Source organism: Beta vulgaris, chromosome 9 (assembly GCF_026745355.1).
Source record: "Beta vulgaris subsp. vulgaris cultivar EL10 chromosome 9, EL10.2, whole genome shotgun sequence".
In the NCBI taxonomy this organism is placed as follows: domain Eukaryota; kingdom Viridiplantae; phylum Streptophyta; class Magnoliopsida; order Caryophyllales; family Amaranthaceae; genus Beta; species Beta vulgaris.
In genome coordinates this window covers 44,495,465-44,517,942 of record NC_079210.1, presented here as the reverse complement: position 1 = coordinate 44,517,942, position 22,478 = coordinate 44,495,465, and the positions used below count along the sequence as shown (strand labels likewise).

The window sequence follows — 22,478 nt, the reverse complement described above, 5'->3', positions numbered from 1 at the left end:
GTTTGAAAATTAATTGGAAAAATACAAATACCAACTGAAAAATGAAAAATCTAACTCATAATAATAAGTGTATGACATATATTTGTAAATATAAATTTTAAGTCTAACTTATACACTGTAAATAGTAGCTGAAAAACAAGCAAGTCTAACTGAAGAGTTTTAAGTCTAACTGAAAATAAAAAAGTCTAACTGAAGCTCTATAAAGTAGCTGAAAATAAAGAAGTCTAGCTGAAGCACAATTAATACTATCTGAAAAATAAATAAGTCTGACTGAAGGAAATTTAATACTAGCTGAAAACTACACAAGTCTAACTGAAGCGTAATTAATAGAGGCTGAAAATCAAATAAGTCTAACTGAAGCAGAAATATACACAAGTCTAATTGAAGTACAATTAATACAAGCTGAAAAATAAATACGTCTAACTGAAGCATTTTTAAGACTAGCTGAAAAAGACACAAGTCTAACTGAAGCAGTATAAAGATAAGCTGAGAAATAAATTAGTCTAACTGAAGCAGAATTAACACTAGCTGAAAAATATACAAGTCTAACTGAAACTCAATTAATATAAGCTTAAAAGTAAACACGTCTAATGAAGCACTAGAAAGCTAGCTGAAAAATAAACAAGTCTAACTGAAGGACAATAAATACTAATATTAATGAATTTCGAGTAGCTTAGGAATAAACAAGTGTAAATTTCAATTCAATTACTGAGTGGAATACAATTGAAAACTAATATTATTTGAACACTATTCAACTTGAGGTACATTTGGGGTTTTTGTTCCATATTCGTTCGGATGCCTTGTCTTCATTTTACGCTTCTCAAAATGTCCTTTTACTCTCTTGTTTCCCTTTGGTGGTCTTCCTTTTGTCTTTATCACCTCAGGATTTTCAACTGTTTGTCTTCGTAGTTCTTCATCTTCGATTTCTTGTTGTTTTTGTTGATCAGTCTTGAAAACTTCTTTCACTGATTTGTATAATTCCTTCAACGACTTGTCACATAATGTTCTTGCATCCTCATTTGATTGACATATTGACACTAGGTTGTAGAAATTCTTGGTTATTGCATGTCTCCATGGTGTCCACAACTGTGCATTTTGGCTTTGGTCCTTGTCTGCTTTAATAAATGTTTCTTAGTCAATTAGTTCATTTGACTAACTAAATTTTCAGATAGCTTAGAAATTCTTTCAGGTGGTGTGTTAATTGTTTCAGTTAGTTAAGTGTTAAACCCCACACCCCCAAAACCCCCACTACTAATATTCCCCCTCCCACACACAAAGAAAACCCCAATTAATGTTCTGGTAGTAACATTAATTTCAGTTAGTTATAGTAATGTTTCAGCTGGAGCCTTTTTTTTTTCAGTTCACTAATTAAATCTTTCAGGTGATCAGTTAATTGTTTCAGTTGGAGTCTTCAGTTTTTCAGTTAGTTGCTTTCATTTGTCAGTTATCATATTGATTTATTTCACTAACCTTGAACATTCTCCCATACTGCTGACTTTGCAAGTCTTGTCCATCTCTTAAGGATATATTTTGTGGTATTTGAAATATGCTGAACATGTGCATGACCCTTATTAGTGAAAGCAAAGCATCCCCGTCTCTGTGAAGCATTGACATGAGCACACTAATTCTGTTGTCGCCTCATCGTATGCTACTGTATGTGAATTGCTGAAATCTTCTTCTGGTGAGACTTCAAACAACTTCAGCTGTGAGTTTTCTGTTGCAAATGCTCGTAAAAATGATGCCATTGCCCACTCATACTCTGTTTCAAAGTCATTATATAGTGCTAGTGTGTATACATCAGCAGCATGTTTCAGAAGCTTTGATTTGGATTTGACGGCTTTGGGACGTTCAGTTCTGTTCCGGAAGTTGTCACTAGTTTCATTGCTTCTCCATCTTTTCACTGTTTGCTCAAATATATGATAGAATTCAAACAGGTTTGTTGTTGCTTTTGCATTGAATGATATTGCCTTATTTGTGACTTCACTTCTTTGTGATGATAAGATTCCAGCTGAAAACATATCCCTGTTTAATGCGGTGCACCACTTGTGTCTCTGATCATATACTTGCTCGAACCATTCTTTTTTCTCGTGTCCATACAATTCCATCATTTTCGCCCACAATTCTTCAAAGCCTGATTCATTTTGACACCCCATCAAACAGTTCTTGAACATGTTCTTGAAGTCTTCATTGGTCTTGAGGGATCCGAAGTGGCTTACAAAGTTCTTCTCTATATGCCAAAGGCAAAGCCTATGTCTTGTATTTGGGAAAACCTGATTTAAGATAGTACATATTATGCTAGAAATCACTTTCATTTGAATGCTTGTGAATCTAATTTAAAAGGTAAAGAAATAATATGAAGACCAACTGAAAATTTAAGAAGTCTAACTGAAAACAGTGTAAATGCTAACTGAAAATTTCATTAGACAAAAAGAAGTAATATGAAGCCCAAATGAAAACTAAATGAGTCTAACTGAAAACTAAATAAGTCTAACTGAAAACTAAATAAGTCTAATGAAAAGTAAATTTGTCTAACTGAAAAGTAAATAAGTGTAATGACAACTAAATAAGTCTAACTGAAAATTAATTAAGTCTACCTGAATAATCAAGACGTCTAACTGAAAAAGAAAGAAGTCTAACTGAAATAGTGGAAATAAATGAGTCTAACTGAAAACTCAATGAGTCTAACTGACAATAAATGAGTCTAACTGACAACTAAATGAGTCTAACTGACAACTAAATTAGTCTAACGAAAACTAAATAAGTCTAACTGAAAACTCAATGAGTCTAACTTAAAATAAATACGTCTAACTGAAAACTCAATGAGTCTAACGATGAAAAGTTAATTAGTGTAACTAAAAAGTAAATAAGGCTATCTGAAAAATTAATGAGTCTAAATGAAAACTAAATAGGTCTAACTGAATTATAATAGTCTAACTGAATTATAAATAATTAACTCAAACTGAAGACTAAATAATTCTAACTGAAAAATTAAATAATTCTAACTGAAAAATACCTTTTCAATTGCATTGCCCATTGCCTTATCTTGATCAGTGAAAATTGTCTTTGGCTCTTGTTGGCACATTGCTCTCTTGAATGTTTCTAGTAGCCATTCAAAGCTCTCTTCCTTTTCATTAGTTATGAAAGCACATGCAAACATTGTTGTTTTCCAATGGCAATTTATGCCAACAAATGGTGCACATATCAGTCCATATTTGTTTGTCCTATATGTTGTGTCAAATATCATAACTCTCCATATGCTTTGAAGTCCTCCAACATCATTGAATCTCGCCAAAAGTAGCTGACGATGTTGTTATGTTCCCCAAATTTCAGCCTGTAGAAGAATGCAGGATCATCATCCGCTCTTTGCTGAAGTAAGTCCAACACACTCTGCATATCCTTTCCTTCAACCAATCTTGTTCTGTACTGTGTGATATAGTTTAGATGGTCCCTTTTTGTGTGGCCCACTACTTCTTCTGATCCAGCCTCATGACACAAAAAGTTGTATGCATGCATTGGCTTTATGCCAGATTCAACCATTGTTTGTATTAGTTGTCCTTTTTGTTCAGTTATCTTCCTTTCTGATTTCAGATGATGTATTTCTTGTTGTATTACCAACTCATGGTTGTGCTGCAACTCATGAGCTACTACAACAAAGTCTTCACCAGGTTTTTCTTGCTTAAATCTGACCATGGCTTTGCATGCTGTTCTTGTTTCATTGACTACTCTTTCCTTTCTTTTGTTGGTTGGCTGCTCAACATCTGGTATCTGAACAGGTTTTTCTTGTTGTGTGTCTTTTTCTTTTGGTTCTGTTATTTTGTTTGTTGATTTTGAGCCTCCTTCCTTTGAGCAAACCAAGTAGAATTCGTATATTGAATTATCAATTCTCCTCCTCCTTAGAGTTTGTTTCCTAATACTAAATCCTAATGCTCTTGAGTGTGCTTGATACAAGTTGTAGCCATCTTTGTGATCTGTAACATGTCTCCCTATTAAACTGCTACTGATATTTTCGTCATTGATGTACTTGAGATATTCATGTTCAGCTGTTGAGTTCATTGTCAAAAAATTAGGACACTAAATTAAAGAACAAAAGCACTAACTGAAAACTAAACAAGTGTAGCTGGAATGATTGTAATAGTATCAAATGAAAGAATAATTATACTAAATGAAATAAATTAAGGAGCAACTGAAAAGAAAATGAGTCTAACTTAAAACTAAATAAGTCTAACTGAAAACTGAATCAGTCTAACTGAAAACTAAATAAGTCTAACTGAAGAGTTAAAAAGTCTAACTGAAAACTAAATAAGTCTAACTGAAAACTAAATTAGTCTAAATGAATCAGTCTATGAATCAGTCTAACTGAAAAGAAATAAGTGTAACTGAAGAGTTAATAAGTCTAACTGAAAACTAAATAAGTCTAACTGAAAACTAAATTAGTCTAACTGAATAAGTCTAACTGAAAAGTAAATATGTCTAACTGAAGAGTTAAAAAGTCTAACTGAAAACTAAATAAGTCTAACTGAAAACTAAATTAGTCTAATGAATCAGTCTATGAATCAGTCTAACTGAAAAGAAAATAAGTGTATGAAGTGTAAATAAGTCTAACTGAAGAGTTAATAAGTCTAACTGAAAACTAAATTACTCTAACTGAACACTTAATAAGTCTAACTGAAGAGTAAATAAGTCTAACTGAAAACTAAATTACTCTAACTGAACACTTAATAAGTCTCTGAATCAGTCTAACTGAAGAGTAAATAAGTCTAACAGAAGAGTAAATAAGTCTAACTGAAGCGTAAATAAGTTTAACTGAAGAGGTAATAAGTCCAACTGAAAACTAATTAAGTGTAACTGAAAACTATATTAACTGAAAACTAAAGTACTCTAACTGAACACTTTATAAGTCTAACTGAAAACTAATTAAGTCTAACTGAAAAAAAAGTTAATGAGTGAAAAATAGACTTTTGTTGCAATGTAAAAGGTAATTTTATGCATACTAACTGATACAATCAAAATTATAACTGAAAATGAGTAAATGCAATTGAAAATTAAATTTAGACATACACCTGTTACTTTGTCTTGTATTCCAGCTGATTGTTCATGTAATTTCTTTCTTTTTTTTCTGATGTGATATCTGTGTTACGGTTTTCATTGTTTAGTTCGATTTGTAATGTGAGATCTCTGTGAGTATTCTCATTGCTCAGATCAATTTGTAACGAACTTGCGATTTGTGAATTCGAATCTTCGGCTGACATTCTTGTTCAATTTGTAACGAACTAGATTTCAGTAGTGGAACTAGATTTGTAGTGAGAAAGTGGAAGTGTTGGATATGTTTTTGTTCTTGAACAATGGCGGATGAAGCGGATGAAGGGGATGAAAGTGTTTTTTTTGTTTTTTTTATTTTTTTTTATTTTTTCGGTCTTTAATAAGTCGCGCGCGTTGCGTTGCTTTGCTCGTCCGATGAGAGTGTTGTGTCGGACGAGTCCGACACAATACGTTCTCCTTCATAATTGTCTTGATATGTAATTCTTTATTCTTCTTGTGATTTGGATATTAACACTTGTGAGGTTCTTTATCATTACAAGTCCAAAAGAATTTTGATAAGCTCTACACCATCTCTACTATCACACATGCCTTTTGGCTTCCTATATTACTTTCTCCCTATACCCTTGCTATCATAGGCACTTCCAAATGATTCCTTAGAAGCCTTACGTCGATTGTTCTTACTCATTACCAGATCTCTTACCTTATTCAGCTATAGTTTCTACGTCCCTATAAAATTACTAATAGGAACCACAAGGGCTAATAAGTTAATTAATATAAGCTCAAACAAATTATATAGTTAATGGTTAGTAAGTTATTCAAACATTTCAAGTATAGAGTCGGTGAGGGTTATTCAAGTTCAATCACACATACAAAAAGTTCAAATAAGTCAATTTTGAGGTCAAAAACACTATCCAAAATCGATTTATAACTACAATTGAGCATAATAAGTTTACATAAGACCGAATTGATTAAATTCAATTAGGAATAATAAGTTCATATAAATATAATTGATTATTTTAGAGCTAATAAGTTTAGATAAGTTTCAATTAAGTAAAATAGCTAAATACTAACATACTCTTTTTAATTTTAGAACTAAGTTTAGGGGTTGTTTAATAACTGGTTTTTGGGTGATTTTTTGATAAGTTTTTGGCTTTCGGATGTCTTTTTCAATGATTTTTGGATTTTGACTTTTCCATGTGTTCAAGTCAAACAACCAAAAAGAGTATTTGGTAAATAGCTATTTAGAGCATGATCATCCCAAAGTCTCAACACTTGAGTTTTAATGACATGGCATACCGACCACATAGTATTAAGATAAGATAAAACAATTTGCTACATTGAAGTGGGTGAGTCTTGATAAGTCTTAAACTAAGTCTTGAAAACTCAAGAGTTCAATTAAGACTCAATAATGTATCAGTTGAATAAAATAACAAAATAATATGATATATAAATTGAGGGGTCTTAACTGTGTTTTAAATTGAGGGTTAAAACACTAAATTTGGTTGAGTATAAAGAAGTCTTCACAATTCTTTTAATTATTAAATGCTAATAGAATGTTGATGTAACATATGAACAAACTTTTAAGACAAGACCCACTTGATCTTGCTCCAAGGTAGCTGAAAAACTATATTCGCGACAAAAAGTTTATGATCATAAGCTTTTCCTATTGGTTTTTGGTTGTTGCGTTCTTTTTGAATTAAACATTCAACATTAACAATTGATTTTACCAAATAATTTTGTAAGTACGCCTAATTGTCAAATAGCCAACGTAAATAACCAATAAAAATAATCGGTCAAACTAATTAAGTAAAACACCCAATAACTAATCATCAAACACCACAACTCCAAAGCTCAAAGTGTAACTAAGTTTTTAAAATTTGGTGAGGAGGGGATTGGGGACAAGCCCCAAAGATTTCCATATGTAATATCAAATATGGTTGTACGTGTACATTTAATAGTTTGTGCTAGGATTAGGTTATTAGGTACTCCATAGTATACTTAATTTTATTTGAAGGGAAGGTAGTATACTTAATTCTAGTAGTATGGTTACAATATTTGATGGACCACTATTAAAAGGTCACACTAGCTAGAAAGAAGAATTTTTTAAGAACATTTTCTTTTTGGGAAGAATATCCATTCAATCGTTTTCCTTCCGTTGGCTAGCTTTTCGCTTGTTTCTTGCATATGGCAACTTTGTTTTCATCTCTTCTCCTTCCCGATCCACTTGGCTAGTTAAGTACATGACCATGTGACCCCATATAGAGTATGAGTAATTATGTGCCTTTATTAGTAAACAACCTTTTTCCTTGATTTAACTTCGAAGCATGAGATTCATCATTCCCCTCCCTAAATTTGTGGAGCTGGAGATCTTAGCTAGGCCCTTTTAAAGCTTTAATAATGAATAGTAAGGCAACCAAGGGGAAACAAACAAAGGAAATTATACACGTCCAACATTAGAACAAAAATATAGATATCTTGTTAGTATTACCAATAATGTTATGGAGTCCATGAACTTAAAAGGATTAGTTAGGATTGGATTGGAAACAAGTGCTACTCCTTCCGTTTCACAATATAAGGCACACACGATGTTCAAAGTCGAATTTTGACCGTTAATTACTCTCAATTTATGTTTTTAGAAAATTTTTAAAAAATAAAATTATTACAGTATTTTTCAAGACGAATCCAATGGTATAATTTTTGTAATTTTTATTTATCGTATTTGAGAAATATTTGTGGTCAAAGCAAATTTTCATAAAGTGTGAATGTCTTATATTTTGAAACAAATGGAGTTTTTTTTTATCATTTACATTGAAGTTGTCAAAGAACAATGGCATTGGAGTATTAATTAACAATGGTTGTCAAACGTTGTAAACCTAAGCATTGTCATGAAATGGGTGATGGGTCATTATATGATAGAGATTGAGGAAAGTTATTGACAACAATACATATCCTACTTAGTGCTCATAATTACACTAAAAAATGTCTACCCAATAGTTTTTTGTTTTTTTTTTGACAATGGGGAAAAAAACAAAGAAACTAAAATATAAAAGTCATGAATTGCGAACAAATTCTAGCACACAGTTGAGCTGTATCATGCGCTCTTTGAACTTGTTGGCGATTCACTTTTAAAAGAAAATACCAAAAGAATGATTCTGCCAGAAGTTCGATGTCCCTCACTAGTAGAATAAAGGCTACTTGCTGCGGTTTAAAAGTGCCCTATTGCTGCCGAATAGGGCGCGCAGCAATTAAAAGCGCAGCAATAGGTAATAATTATATTGCTGCGGTTTAAAACCGCAGCAATATATGTCAGATATTGCTGCGGTTTCTATGCCAAACCGCAGCAATGTAATTATGTGTTATCAGTTTATAAGAGAATATTGCTGCGGTTTTGGCCTAGAAACCGCAGCAATATTCCTTTTTTTATTAATTTACATAAGTATATTGCTGCGGTTTTGACCTAAAAACCGCAACAAGATGACCTGGTAAAGGTAAAATTTTTTTTTTTTTTTTTTGCATTTTGTACTAAAATTTGAAATATTAAAATCAGCTCACTAACACATCCACTATCCACCAAATTCGCAGATGAACTTAAAATAAAATGACATATAAATGATGTGTGTGAAAATAAAATGACATAAAAATAATGTGTGTGAAAGTAAAAATTTCTTCAATATATAATACAGAAATACAGTAAAAATGGAAAGCAAAAATAAAAACAATAACTAAATAACAAATTACAAAAAATACCATTAAAAAAAATGTATTAAAAAATAACAAACTGAAAATCAGAAATCATTAAAAAAACAAAGAAACTGATAACACATAATTATAGGCGACAAATTCACACACATCCACAGTCGCCGGAAAACTTCCGTCAATGGCGACAAATCCACTCGACGGAGTTATAGGCGACAAATCCACTCGACAGCGACAAAAGTTAAATTGCACGGCGGAGTAGAGGAGCGACAACGACGAACCGATTCGCGACTTGCGGTCGAGGCTGGTGGGCCTGGCAGCTTCGTAGGCTTCGTCGGCTGGTGGGCGTTTCGTTGGCTTCGAAGCTTGACGGGAGGCGTTGAGGCCGGTGGGCCGACGAAGGATAACGGCGAGAGTAGAAGATGAGAGGTCGACTGTTGAAGAGAGATGAGAGAGAGGTTGACAGAGGTTGAGAGAGATGACGGACTGTTGAAGAGAGATGAGGGAGAGGTTGAGAGAGATGAGAGGAGAAGAGGAAGAACGGCGTGTGGGAGAGAAAGGCAGGAAACAAAAAAAAACCCTAACTCGTGTCTTTTATATCTTTTTTTTCTTATATTGCTGCGGTTCCTTTTAAAAACCGCAGCAATATTTAAAATATTATTTTTTTAATATTATTTTAATATATTGCTGCGGTTTTTATTGCTGCGGTTTTTGCTAAAAACCGCAGCAATATGTCTCGGTCAAGTAGTCAAACTTTTTCAAAATAAAATCGTTGAAACCATATTGCTGCGGTTTTCTATTGAAACCGCAGCAATATGTTTTTTTATATTTTTTCTTTTCTTTTTACGTGATATATTGCTGCGTATGGGTAAAACCGCAGCAATATTACCGCAGCAAATAGCATTTATTCTACTAGTGCCTTATAGTCCAGTAAATCGATGAAGGAACGTACATGGGGTATTGAAGTGCCATTATAAGGTTTGTGTAGTCAGTGAAGAAAGTAGTACGCTCCAAACCATGTGAATGAGCCATTTGGAGAGCTTTAAGGAAAGCTTGACTCTCGGCATGAAAAGCCGAGTAAGCGGGTCCATAGGTGCCTCCACCATAGGCCATTTGTGTCGGGGATGAAGGAGCTTGGATGACCCAGGCACAACCCATGACTCTTGTCTCCTTCTTCCATGCTGCATCAAATTGTATTATATGTTGAGTAGAACCTAACTGATTTGAGCCTAAATGAACCCCCAAAAAACCCCGGCGGGGAAGCCATATCATGTTCCGGAGGATGAAGAAATCGAAGATTATTAAAACAAGGGAAAGTTGCAAGATGAGAATCCATTTCTATTATATGTCGAAACTTCGAGCTACCTTGGGTTGAACATTTCGAAACAGACGTTCATTTTTATGCAACCAGATGCTCCAGAGGGTCCAAATAAAACTCTTTATTTTATGAATATCGTGCTTTTTTTATAGCGAGGATGGTCTACCCAATAGTTATGACAATGATTTCGTTCATAACAATTCTTAAATTTACCTTGAATCATATTAAATATTTCCTATTTTTACTAGTTAAATTTAATGTTATACAAAATATTATAGGGGCATATAAAACTTTGAGAAACATTAGAGTTGGTCAATAAGATATACTTGGGGTACGTTCTCTTTACTTTAGAAAGTTAAGCTTCAGGTCCAATAAGTTAAGATGATTTCTATTTTCTGCTAAAGTTTGATAAAGTCCACTAAGTTTCAATAAGTTGTAATTAACTAGGTCTAATAAGTTTCAATAAATTCCAATAAGTTATAATTAGGTCTAATAAGTTTCAATAAGGTTAAAAAAAGTCAATAGTTAAACCCCTCAAAAAAAGTCAACAATTAATAAATTAGTAATAAATGTTTAACAAAGTACCATTAAGGTTATAATTAGGTCTAATAACCCTGTAGTATTTGTGGTATTATTGTACTATAATATTTCATTATTACAAATATTTTTTTATTATTCGACAATGATTCATAGAATATATTCCAGGGTTCTCTCTTCTCTAGAGTGTACTATTATTGATTTATTATATAGTAAGTCTAAGTAAATAATACACCTTTTTTTGTTTTTTTTTTTATTGGGAAATTAAGTCAGCCCAAGGGCTAACCCTACCAAGGCTACTAGTCTTGTAGGAACTACCAGCACATTGGCTGGTAAAGCATGCAAAGCATGCTAAGGAAATACCCCAACATAATGTTGGGGGTAAGGATCGAACCCCTGACCTCAAGAATCAGAGGGGAGTGCTCTACCACATAAGCTAGCTCCTCATCCTTGTAAATAATACACCTTTAACACCTCATAGATATCTCTATACAATCACCTCAAAGTCTCAAACCCTAATCTAGTTATTGAAGTTTCTAAGTTTTATTTTTTTTAAAAGGTTAGCAACTATTCAAATAACCAATTTGAGTAGTAGTAATCTATAATTACTACTAGAACCATTATTGTTATATTAATGTTATTATTATACATTCATTGTTTTATCAAATTTGTGTATGGTTTTGTTAATCTCATACTCTCTCTCTCTTTTTTAATCTACACATTTCTTTTTAATCTATGCACTATTATTTTTTCAGCTTTTTCTTTTCTTGGTAACATAATCTATCTACTATCTTATCTTTTTCCACCTCATCCACTTTTTTAAATTTTTTTCTCTTTCTTTTGAGTTTTTCTCCCCACTTTTTCAGTTTCTCTCTCATATTATTGCACTTCCTACTTAATTAATTCTCCTCCTAAATAAAGTGAGTAAATTAAAAAGAAACTGAGGGAGTATTAGTAAAATGTTAAGAGATTAATAATTTTCATGTCATAATAACTAATTTTGAATATGCTATTTGTAATAGTTAGGTTAATGCTACATCCCAATTTTGATCAAATAAGATTTATTAAGTTTCAATCTGATCAAACAAGGTATAATAAATTCCAATCAGTTTTAATAAGTCTCAATTAGGTGTTTTCAATAAGTTCTAATCAAGTCTAATGAGTTCAGTAATTTAGATAAGTTCAATTGTTTTCAGGTGAAGTGAACACTAAACACACCCTTAGCATGACAAAAACTAGACTTAAACTTGACACACTATATATATTAAAAGTTATTTATTTTAATATATACTTTAACCTATACATTAAGATTCATTGACCTCCCATATAAAGAAAAAAAGAGATTGATTGACCCGAACCCTTCGGACTTGCTAAATAACATGAAAGCGCAAATAACACGAAAATCAACCCTGATAAATATTTCCTCTGTTACTCAACAAGTGCACCACTTTCTTCATTAGGAATAGTCGTGCAACCAAGCTCAAAATGATAAAAAAAAATATTATTATTACAAATCTACTACTAAAAAGCAAGAGGATCATCATGCTTTATTGTAGCCCCGACTTTCTCTTTCTCCATTCCTTAGTATTCCTTCTTTTTTTTTCTACGATACACTATTGAGAAACGGAGGTACGAATTAACAACCGCTAAAATGAAGATCAGGAAATCACATTGCACATCTATATATATATATATATATATATATATAACCCAAAACAAACAAATGTCATGCTGCCACAAGTACTCTCTCCCCTCTCCCACACAATCAAATGAGAGACTAAGCAATAAAAATGTTTGTTTCAAGACTCAAACCCATGACCTCTCATTTGATATACTAATGCACTAACAAACTACACTGCAATACTAATGTTGGTTTTATGAGTGAAAAAATCATTTAAAGACAAGATACTATTTCTATTTTTGAAGACTTCAAATGCACGTTGGTAAATAATTTGGGGTGTATCACCCGGGACAAGAGCTAGTATATATCTAAAATCAAAAGCAAACAAATGACATGCTGCTACATGTCCCCCCTCTCCCAAACAACTGACACAATTAAACAATAAAAATGTGTGTGTTAAGACTCGAACCCGACCCACAACCTCTCATTTAAGATACAAATACAATAACCAACTAATCTACAAACTTATATTGATTATTTATTGTAAGTGGAAGTAATTATGCTTCTTAAGTTGACACACGAATTCAACTCCTACATTATAGATGAGTAAATGAATAATATTTTAATATATCTTTGTGTTATAAGTTATATTACCTATCAAGTTTTTCTTTACCATAATAGTGATAATAATATATCAAATCAACTTTGTTGTATTATAAAAAAATATCTAATGGAACCAACCCTTAATTTATACTTAGCTTTCTACAAAATAAAAAGATACGGTATCACTACCTATCTGAAGGAAAAAGTTGAGAAAATTATATTGTAGTTATGTTCAATTAATTATAGGTAGGAACAAAAATGGATTGTGCCTTTATGACTTGAAAAATAATATTACAAACTTTATTATGTTGAATCAACTAATTTGAAGGATTGATCGATTGTATGATATGAGTTCATGCGCGGATAACTATTGATCTTAAATATATAAACACTTATAAACTTATATAGCATTGGTCTATTTAATATAAACCCTTTAAAAATGAGTATTTTTTTTTTGTCTTAAATAGGCCACTTTTACTTATTTACAAGTGACTCATTAAGATAAACAACTATTCTTTGTTTAAAAATGACTCAATTTGACTTAAAAGAGTGATCCATTTTGTAAAAAGTGAATGAGACATTAAACAATAAAAATGTGTGTTTCAAGACTCGAACCTATGATCTCTCATTTGATATGCTAATGCACTTATTAACTACACTACAATGCTCATGTTGGTCTTTGTGGGGGAAAAATCATTTTAAAACATATTTTTTATTTTATTTTTGAAGACTTCAAATACATGTCGATAAATAATCCGAGGGTAGGTATAGGACAAGAACTAGTTGTTTACAAAAAAAAAAAAACCAGTTGAAACACAAATAGATCGTGGTTGTTGGTTAAGAAAAAAAGTCCCTAGCAATTGAGGCCAGCCTTATGTAAGTTGGGCCTTACCAAAACCTTTGAGCTAAAACAGTCAAAAAACATGGACACTTTCTTCAATTTGACCCAGATTCAATAAAATGAACAACACGTCGGATTTTTTTTCCGGCCGCCGTCAAACCTCCATGAGCGATCTTCGCCGGAGTTAATTTTCCGGTCAACTTTCCGATCTGAACTGACATTTAAGTTGAGAAGCACCAACTTGACATGGTGTTTCACCTGCAATGCCCCCTATTTCTCCCCCAAACAATGTCTTCTTTTCTCAATTTCAACTGAAACCCAGAAAACCCAGAAAAAATCCCTGTATAGTTCATTCATTGATTGATCTCTGCTACCAAGGAAAGCTCAAAGAAGCTGTTGATTCACTCAGCATCTTAGCTAGAAAAGGGTTACGTTTAGACGCGGAAACTTTCACATTTCTTTTAGGACAGTGTGCAAAAACTAGGTCACTTAAAGAAGGAAGATGGGTGCATCTTCATATGAAGGTTACTGGTATGAAACATCCCAATACTTTAGTTTCAAATCATCTGATGCATATGTACTTTGAATGCGGTGACCACGTTGAGGCACGCAAGGTGTTTGATAAAATGTTTGTGAGAAATGTGTATAGTTGGAATAATGCTCTTTCTGGGTATGCTAAGTTAGGTATGCTTGATGCTGCTAGGAGATTGTTTGATAAAATGACTGAAAGAGATGTCGTGTCGTGGAATACTATGGTGATTGGTTATGCACAAGGAGGAGATTATGGTGAGGCATTGAGGTTTTATAGGGAGTTTAGAAAGACATCTATAGGATATAATGCTTTTAGTTTTGCTGGTGTTTTAACCGTGGCGATCAAGTTGAGGGATCTGGCATTGACGAGGCAAGCACATTGTCAGGTTTTGGTTGCTGGGTTTCTTCCTAATCTGATACTGTCGAGTTCAATTGTAGATGCTTATGCTAAATGTGGAGAGATGAGTGACGCGAGGAAATTGTTTGATGTGATGCAGTTTAGGGATATTCCAGCTTGGACTACATTGATTTCAGGGTATTGCAAATGGGGAGATATGAGATCAGCTCAAGAATTGTTTGATGTGATGCCTGCAAAGAGTCCGGTGTCATGGACCGCCATGGTTTCTGGCTATGCTCGGAATAATGTTGGACATGCTGCATTAGAATTATTTAGGGAGATGATGATGTTTCACATTAGACCTGATCAGTTTACCTTCAGTAGTGCCCTATGTGCTTGTGCTAGCCAAGCTTCATTAAAGCATGGTAAACAAATCCATGCTTATATGGTGCGCACTTGTTTTAGACCTAATAATGTGGTTGTCAGCTCGCTCATTGATATGTATTCGAAATGTGGAAGTCTAAAGCTCAGCCAGCAGGTTTTTTTCCTGATGGGTAATAAGCAAGATGTTATGTCATGGAATCCCATGATAGCTGCTTTGGCACAGCATGGTTACGGTGAGGAGGCAATCAAAATGTTTGATGAGATGATTCTTTATGGAGTAAATCCAAATAGAGTAACCTTTGTTGTCATTCTTAGTGCATGTAGTCATTCAGGTCTTGTAGATCAGGGACTTGCATTATTCAAATCTATGACGGACAATCATGGCATTTTTCCGGATGGAGAGCATTATGCGTGCCTAATTGATCTCTTGGGTAGAGCTGGATGTTTTGATGAGTTGATGAAACAATTAGAAAAGATGCCCTGTAAAGATGATGACAGGATATGGAATGCCCTAATTGGTGTATGTAGGATTCATGGGAATGCCGAGCTAGGAAAGCGAACAGCAGAACACCTTATTGAAGTGGATCCAGATTCTTATGCTGCTTATCTATTGCTTTCAAGCATACATGCTGCATCCGGGGAGTGGAAGAGTGTGGAAACAATGCGACGGCTTATGGATCAGAAATGTGCAAGAAAGGAGCAAGCCAGTAGTTGGGCTGATTCGACATAATGGTTTCTACTTCCATATGAGGAACATAATTGGTTTCAGGATTCTGATCACTTTTTCATGAAGATGAGAGATAAAGGCATTGATATATCTAGGTGCCTCAAGCGGCTTGCTTATAGCTTGAAATTTTTTACTTGTAGACACATGTATTTGATAATTTGGGTGCCTTTTTTTCTCGGTTTAACCCAATTGTTACAGGTTAATGGAAGATAATCTTCTTTCTTCCTGGAATTGTTTCAGTTCCCGCAAATTGGTAATATCTTCTTGCTATACTTAATATTTAATCATATAGAAGTTCTTCCTCCTCCAACTGTTCGTCAAATCTTTGGGGCTTTAATTATATTTGGTGCACCAACTAAAGCAGGAAGCAAAGGAAGTCCCAATTATGGTATCATAAAGAACTTAATGCCGAATTATTCTAACTTCGTTTCATATTGGAAAACTAAAGAGGACATGAGTAAGAAGTATGCTGAGTAACCTGCAGTTCTACTTACCTTCCCATGCTCATATTACTCGTCATGTTCATAGTTGCATAAATAGAAATTTCCTTTGATTTAACATCTTAGCACTCTAGTTTCTGCTCAGGCTTCTGCTTGTCTTAGACTGAACTGCTTTAATTTCTCACTCACTTCATATCTATACTGTAAGAATCAATCCGATGTTTTCTGAGATAATTATCTGTATTTAAGAACAGGTATATGAACCTTATAAGCTCTATCAGCTACTTTTGTTTGGAATGGCAATGATCAATAAGGCTATATTGAATGCAAAGATTAAGGACATAATCTACATGTGTAGTCCGTGCACTTTGAAGTTTTCCTATCTTGTAGCTCTGCTGGTTTACCAATTTTTTTGGAAAAACGGATTGGGAGATAGTAGTGAGCCAATGAAACTGCAGGAAAAGAATCTTCCATGTAGATGGATATCATTTTTGGAAGCTGAATAGCATCCCAGCGATTAACGGGTGCATTTCAGAAATAAGGGCATGCAGAGAAGACATATTCTACATAACAAGAAAGAGAGGAGGATGGTGAAGAGCACTCCAAACCGAGATTACAACATTCGGTAAATAACTAAACTCCTCTTTGAAGTAAAAAGCATAAGCTATTTTGAGTTTGTCATATGAAATCTTATTTGCATATGAAAACATTACGACTTCAAAGAAACTTATGCTCCCTGAAATGCATTGTCATATACAGATATACTTCTATGTTGTTCCCTTGTGCAGAACTGAAGGTCTGATGTGTGTAGATTATTGTTGAACAACACTGAATATTCAAAGTACAAAAGATTGCAGTATACTTACAAAATACTATTGACTTGTTTTCCAGATCACTCCTTCCTGAAAACCCAACTTCAAGGTGAGAAAACTACTTGATACTGGCTTATAATACATTCTATTTGAAAATTTTATCTTAAGAAAATGTTATGCTCTCATCTCAGAAGTGATCAAGATTTGTCATAATTGTTTGGAGAAGCCATAGCCACAAGTATAGATGTATGATTCCATAACTGATTAGCTTTAATTTATATGTGGGGTTGTTCAACCAATCAAGATTGAGATTGATGACTACGTAGCATGCTAGCATTTATGGTGTGATGCACATACTGTAATTACATATTCTGCTGCCACGTTTTAGATAAGGGTTTTTCTACTGTGGCGCCAACTTTTTATTTGCCTAATTGAGGAAGGACCATTGTTTGCTTTAGCCTTCGTTTTTAGTTCATTCTTTATTAACTATTTAACTTGATATGTGATTTGTAGAACCTTCGTATAATTAATGGGATACTTTTTACATGTAGCTTTATCTATCAATACACACCCCTTAAACTTAAAATTATCTATAGCCTGTCCAAAAATGTTAGGTGAGTTAGTTATTTTACACAAATAGTTAAAAAAGCTTTTGGTGTTGATTTTTGTCAAAAAAATATTGATGACATTGTTACTCTTCACAACTTTACAATTAGGGTGAAATATTTTGGCTCCTTTGGTAGGGCGTAAAATATTTTCGTGGAAAACTATTTTCCTCTATTTTTAATTTTTACATTGTTTGGTTTACAAAGGAGTGTAAAACCATTTTCCCTAAGAGTAAAATTGCTCTTCCAATGATGGAAAATCATTTTCCCTTCAAAATGAAGGAAAAACGGTTTTCCATCATTTTTCTTATCTCCTCTTTACCCTCATCTCCCTACCTCCTTATTTTCTTTTTAATTTTTCTTTCTTTTCGTCATTTTTCTTACATGGAACCAGACAACGGAAAACTAATTTTGGAATTGTGTTTTCCATTGTTAATTGTTTTCTCCGAAAAGCATTTTACCCTGAAAATGTTTTACACCCAACCAAACGGAGGCTTTATTTTGCTTTAGCATACATTACACATTTTATAAAATTAGGGACATATTAGGCACATACTACGCAATACCTTTTTTTTTTGTCAGGTTGATAGATGTAAAATACTTCATATCACATGAAATTTGTAAAAGTCAAAAGGTAATTTCATATTTTCATGAATGCAGTTGTGTTATTTCTTTCCTTGTATAGAGGAAGGAGGTTCATTGATTGCTTGGAAAAGGTAATACTCTAAAGCCGACAGACAGCAGAAGAGATTGCCAACTAACACAATTAAAGATAGGTGGACCAACCAAACCATAGGAAAAATCCTTGATTAAAACTTCCCTCCAATCATGCATAATTCCAGCATTACAAAAGTTCTAATCTTTTGTAATAAAGAAAAACACGTTCTAATTTCATGATTTAAATTTATAAAGATGTCAACAAATACTGTTCAAAGAAATAAACTTCAATTATGAACAAGTCATCCCCATCAAACTGAGCTTTCAGATTCATCTTAACTCTTCTGTTCTGTACTGAGAAAAAACCAACTCCTCGACCAACCAAACAACTTATATTATAATCCAATCTGTACAAATTCAACAGAAAAACACAGAAAATTCCTTAAGGGGTTAAGCCTTAAGGGAAGAAAAAAGGGAGAGAGTGAGGAAGAAGAAGGTCAGGATCACCCTTCACATATCTTCTTCTTCTTCTTCTCCGCCTTCTTCTTCATCTTGTTTGATCATTAACAATGGGTGGGCATATCTCAAAGCAGGTTGAGAAGAGAAAATCAATATCAACAGAGAAAAAAACTTTAGTTGATCTAAAAGAAAGTTGTGGCTGTGATTTTCCAGGTGCTGATTACCACCCTTCTGATAGAAAAAACTGGATGGCTGGCCTTGATCTTGGGAAGCTCACCATTAACAAGATTGTATGGCCTGGTACTCATGATTCTGCCACCAACAAGATTGGCATACCTTTCATTTCTCGGCCCTTTGCTCAATGCCAATCATTGAGTATTTACGAGCAGCTCGTGAAAGGCGCTCGTGTTCTTGATATCCGAGTCCAGGAGGATCGTCGAGTTTGCCATGGCATCCTTAAGACATACAGTGTAGATGTGGTGTTAGATGAGGTGGAGAAATTCTTATCAGAAACTAAGTCAGAGATCATTATCCTTGAGATCAGGACAGAATTCGGGCATGATGATCCACCTGATTTTGACAAGTTTCTCATAGAGAAACTTGGAGATCACCTTATTCATCAAGATGATCATGTATTTGATAAAACAGTTTCTGAGGTGCTCCCTAAAAGGGTTATTTGTGTATGGAAGCCAAGAAAATCTGCAGCCCCAAAGAAAGGTGGTCCGCTTTGGAGTGCTGGGTACTTGAAAGATAATTGGATTGATACCGACTTGCCATCCACGAAATTCGAGAGTAATTTGAACCATTTGGCTGATCAACCTCCTGTCTCATCAAGGAAGTTTTTCTACCGGGTGGAAAATACTGTAACCCCTCAACCGGATAACCCGATTTTGTGTGTGAGACCTGTAACGGATCGGATTCATGGATATGCAAGGCTGTTTATAAAGCAGTGCTGTGAAAGGAATATTGCTGATCGATTGCAGATTTTCTCTACTGATTTTATTGATGCTGATTTTGTAGATGCTTGTGTTGGCATCACTAAGGCAAGAATTAAAAACATCTAGGCAAGCCATGAACTTTGTGATGTCAATGTTTACCCTTCTCCTTTCCTTCCTTTCTTAAATGATGTTCACTTGGGTGAGTATGTGTTTTCTGTTTGAATGTATTCATCTGTACATTGTGTGGTGATGTGGATTTCAAAAAGTAATTCAATATAGAACTTGTGATTTTATCTGTAAGTACATTTATTTAGACAAATCTATATATATATATATATATAAAACAAGGTTTATTTTGCTGACGTGTCAAGCCAGCATTATTCAATGTTCACTTCGCCTACGTGTCATGCTACTACTACATCTGCCACGTGTCATTGCCAAATTCGACACTCTATTATATACAAAAATTCTGATGTCACATGGCGTGATAATTTCCTTCCAAAAAAAACTACCTTGAAATCAAACAATGATATTACTGTGGGAAGTTTTAAACAACTACCTAAATTATAGCTACCGGTCAAATATAATTAAATATTTTTTTATTTAAAATTCAAAATTCACCCACCAAGAATTGTTATTATAGTTGCGGAATAATAAAGGTAAAAAATGTTACTCTATTATATAAGATGTTTATGTAATCACACCCTAATATAAACTGATTGTCCAGAAAATTAGAATGTGCATTCATCCTAATTTCAATTTCAATTCTAAATTCCTAAATGACAGTTATACTACTAATATATTAAATTAATTTTCACTAACTGTTAAAATTTAGAATCTTGATTTTTTCAATAGGTTTCTCACTCACTAACTGTAATAAATTAGAATATTTTCTATAGATTGGCATAGTCACTATTTCATTTCAACCTCATGTTATTGTTTCAAATAATTTGAATTTTGATTCTTCCCACTCACTGTTAATCTGTTATCAATTTTAGGAATTATATGACTCATTTTAGTATTATAATTATAAGATATAACTAATTGCTAAAAACTACATGCAAACATAAAATTATGGAAATTTCATCATAATTAGTCAAAAATCATTTTTTTAAAAATAAACTTACCAAATAATTCCAACCTATATTGACCCATTTAGAAAATTTCTTCGAACTCCACTCAATCCAACTCCTTCACAGATTTGTGATTTTGCATGCGGTCTTTAAATCTTCTTCACTTTGTAGATGGAATGATGTACACCTTGGTTGCATTAAGGGATTATAGTAACCATGCTTCAAATGCAAAGAACATAAAGATAATCAAAGGCTTAATTTCTTTACAAAACCCACATGCGTGAGTTTTATAATTGTTGTTGTTGCAAAAGTCGATGACTTGAGAAGATAACAATTCAAGATGTTGGAGTATAATTTTGATTGATAATTTGTGGCTTTAAAGTATAAAAATGTAGCTACTTATAAATGAGAGATTGTAATTTGATTTGCTTGAAGGCTCTAGATTTTAGAAGATGAGTAGGCGTATTTTTTGGACCTAATTTTTGGAGGGTTTTGATGGAAAATCAAAGAGGAAGAAGAATGGCTGTTGGTAATGGATAATTGTTCATAAAAAAGTTTAATATATGGTACATCAATATAAGGAATAGGAAGAAAGAATGCATCTCATTTAAGTTCCCTGAATAATCTGAATACAAACAATTGTATAAGTTTGCTATAAAGTGTAACAACTTATAAAGTATTGTATATAAAGCTTGATATAAAGAGTTGAAAATAAAGTCTAATATCTTATTGTATAAGTTGATATTAAGGTTATATAAAAAAAATACAATTTTTAAACATATTACTATGGTTTTTATTTTTTGATGTATACATAACTAATTATCAGGTTAAAAAATTGGGTTTTCTCTTTTGATGCATAATGTACGTACTTGCTATATGATGTATGCTTTTAGATATAGTTGAAGAATATTTTTGTGGACTGTGCTACATAACAATAAGAAAAAAAAATTATATTGTTAACTCATAAGAGCCCTTTATTGGATATATCTAACAGTACGACCAATCATAATTTCAGTACTAGAAATCATACAAGAGTTATTGACTTGGTGCTCGAAATCTAGATCCTAATTTCATAAGGAGCGTCTTAAGGAAAGATATATAAATGAAATATATTGTCTATTTGATAAATAAACTCACATGTTTTTTTTTTAAAAAAATGATGGAAAACGTAATCACTCTTACTTTGATTAAATAATATTTAATACATTGGCTTAATTATAATATTTCGGTAAATATTCATGAACTTTACAACATATTTTTGGCGAAATTATCATAAAATCTTATATTTATCATTCCCATGTAATTTGCAGGGGTCAAAAACCTATACTAAAAATTTTCGAACAAATTTATTAGTAGCATATATTATGTCCACTCACACATGAGAACCATGGTATTAGGGGGTATTCTTTGTTTTTGTGTGTAAAGAAATTGATATAGACATTTAAAATTGACTATAAGGAACAATGACATAAAATTACGTGAGTTTAAAGTATCTACGAGACAAGTTTTACCGCTAAAAAGTTAGTTAAAGTTAAATAAATAAGGGAAAATTCCTCAGGTACCCCTGAGGTTTGGCGTAATTCTCAAATTACCCCCCACATTTGGGGAATTCCTCAGATACCCCTGAGGTTTGTGTTTGTGCTCAAGATACCCTTACTGTGGATGGAAACATAACGCCGTTAGGTTTTCCTCTCTTTCTCCCCAATTTTCTTTTTCTCTCTCCACCCATCATCCTCCATTGATGAACATGGAAGCTTTCTCTCTCCTCCCACCCCACTCTAAAGCCCTAACCACCCACCCCCCAATACCTCCCCTTCCCCACACCTCTCCCCTACCCCCGCAGCCCCCCTCCCCCACCA

The 22,478-nt window shown here is 33.3% G+C and overlaps 2 protein-coding genes across 2 annotated transcripts; both read left to right on the top strand.

The window, feature by feature from the left end:
- Window positions 1-13,643: 13,643 nt before the first annotated feature.
- Window positions 13,644-15,945, top strand: LOC104903956 (pentatricopeptide repeat-containing protein At2g21090). The gene has a single exon (XM_010692107.4). The coding sequence runs from the start codon at window positions 13,920-13,922 to the stop codon at window positions 15,636-15,638; it is 1,719 nt and encodes a 572-aa protein (XP_010690409.1). The 5' UTR covers window positions 13,644-13,919; the 3' UTR covers window positions 15,639-15,945.
- Window positions 15,946-18,381: 2,436 nt separating this feature from the next.
- Window positions 18,382-19,908, top strand: LOC104903955 (hypothetical protein). Its single transcript, XM_010692104.4, has one exon. The coding sequence runs from the start codon at window positions 18,719-18,721 to the stop codon at window positions 19,670-19,672; it is 954 nt and encodes a 317-aa protein (XP_010690406.1). The 5' UTR covers window positions 18,382-18,718; the 3' UTR covers window positions 19,673-19,908.
- Window positions 19,909-22,478: the final 2,570 nt, after the last annotated feature.

Coding starts and splice junctions, on each gene's coding strand:
- LOC104903956 (XM_010692107.4), top strand. CDS start 13,920: ATGCCCCCTATTTCTCCCCCAAACAATGTCTTCTTTTCTCAATTTCAA.
- LOC104903955 (XM_010692104.4), top strand. CDS start 18,719: ATGGGTGGGCATATCTCAAAGCAGGTTGAGAAGAGAAAATCAATATCA.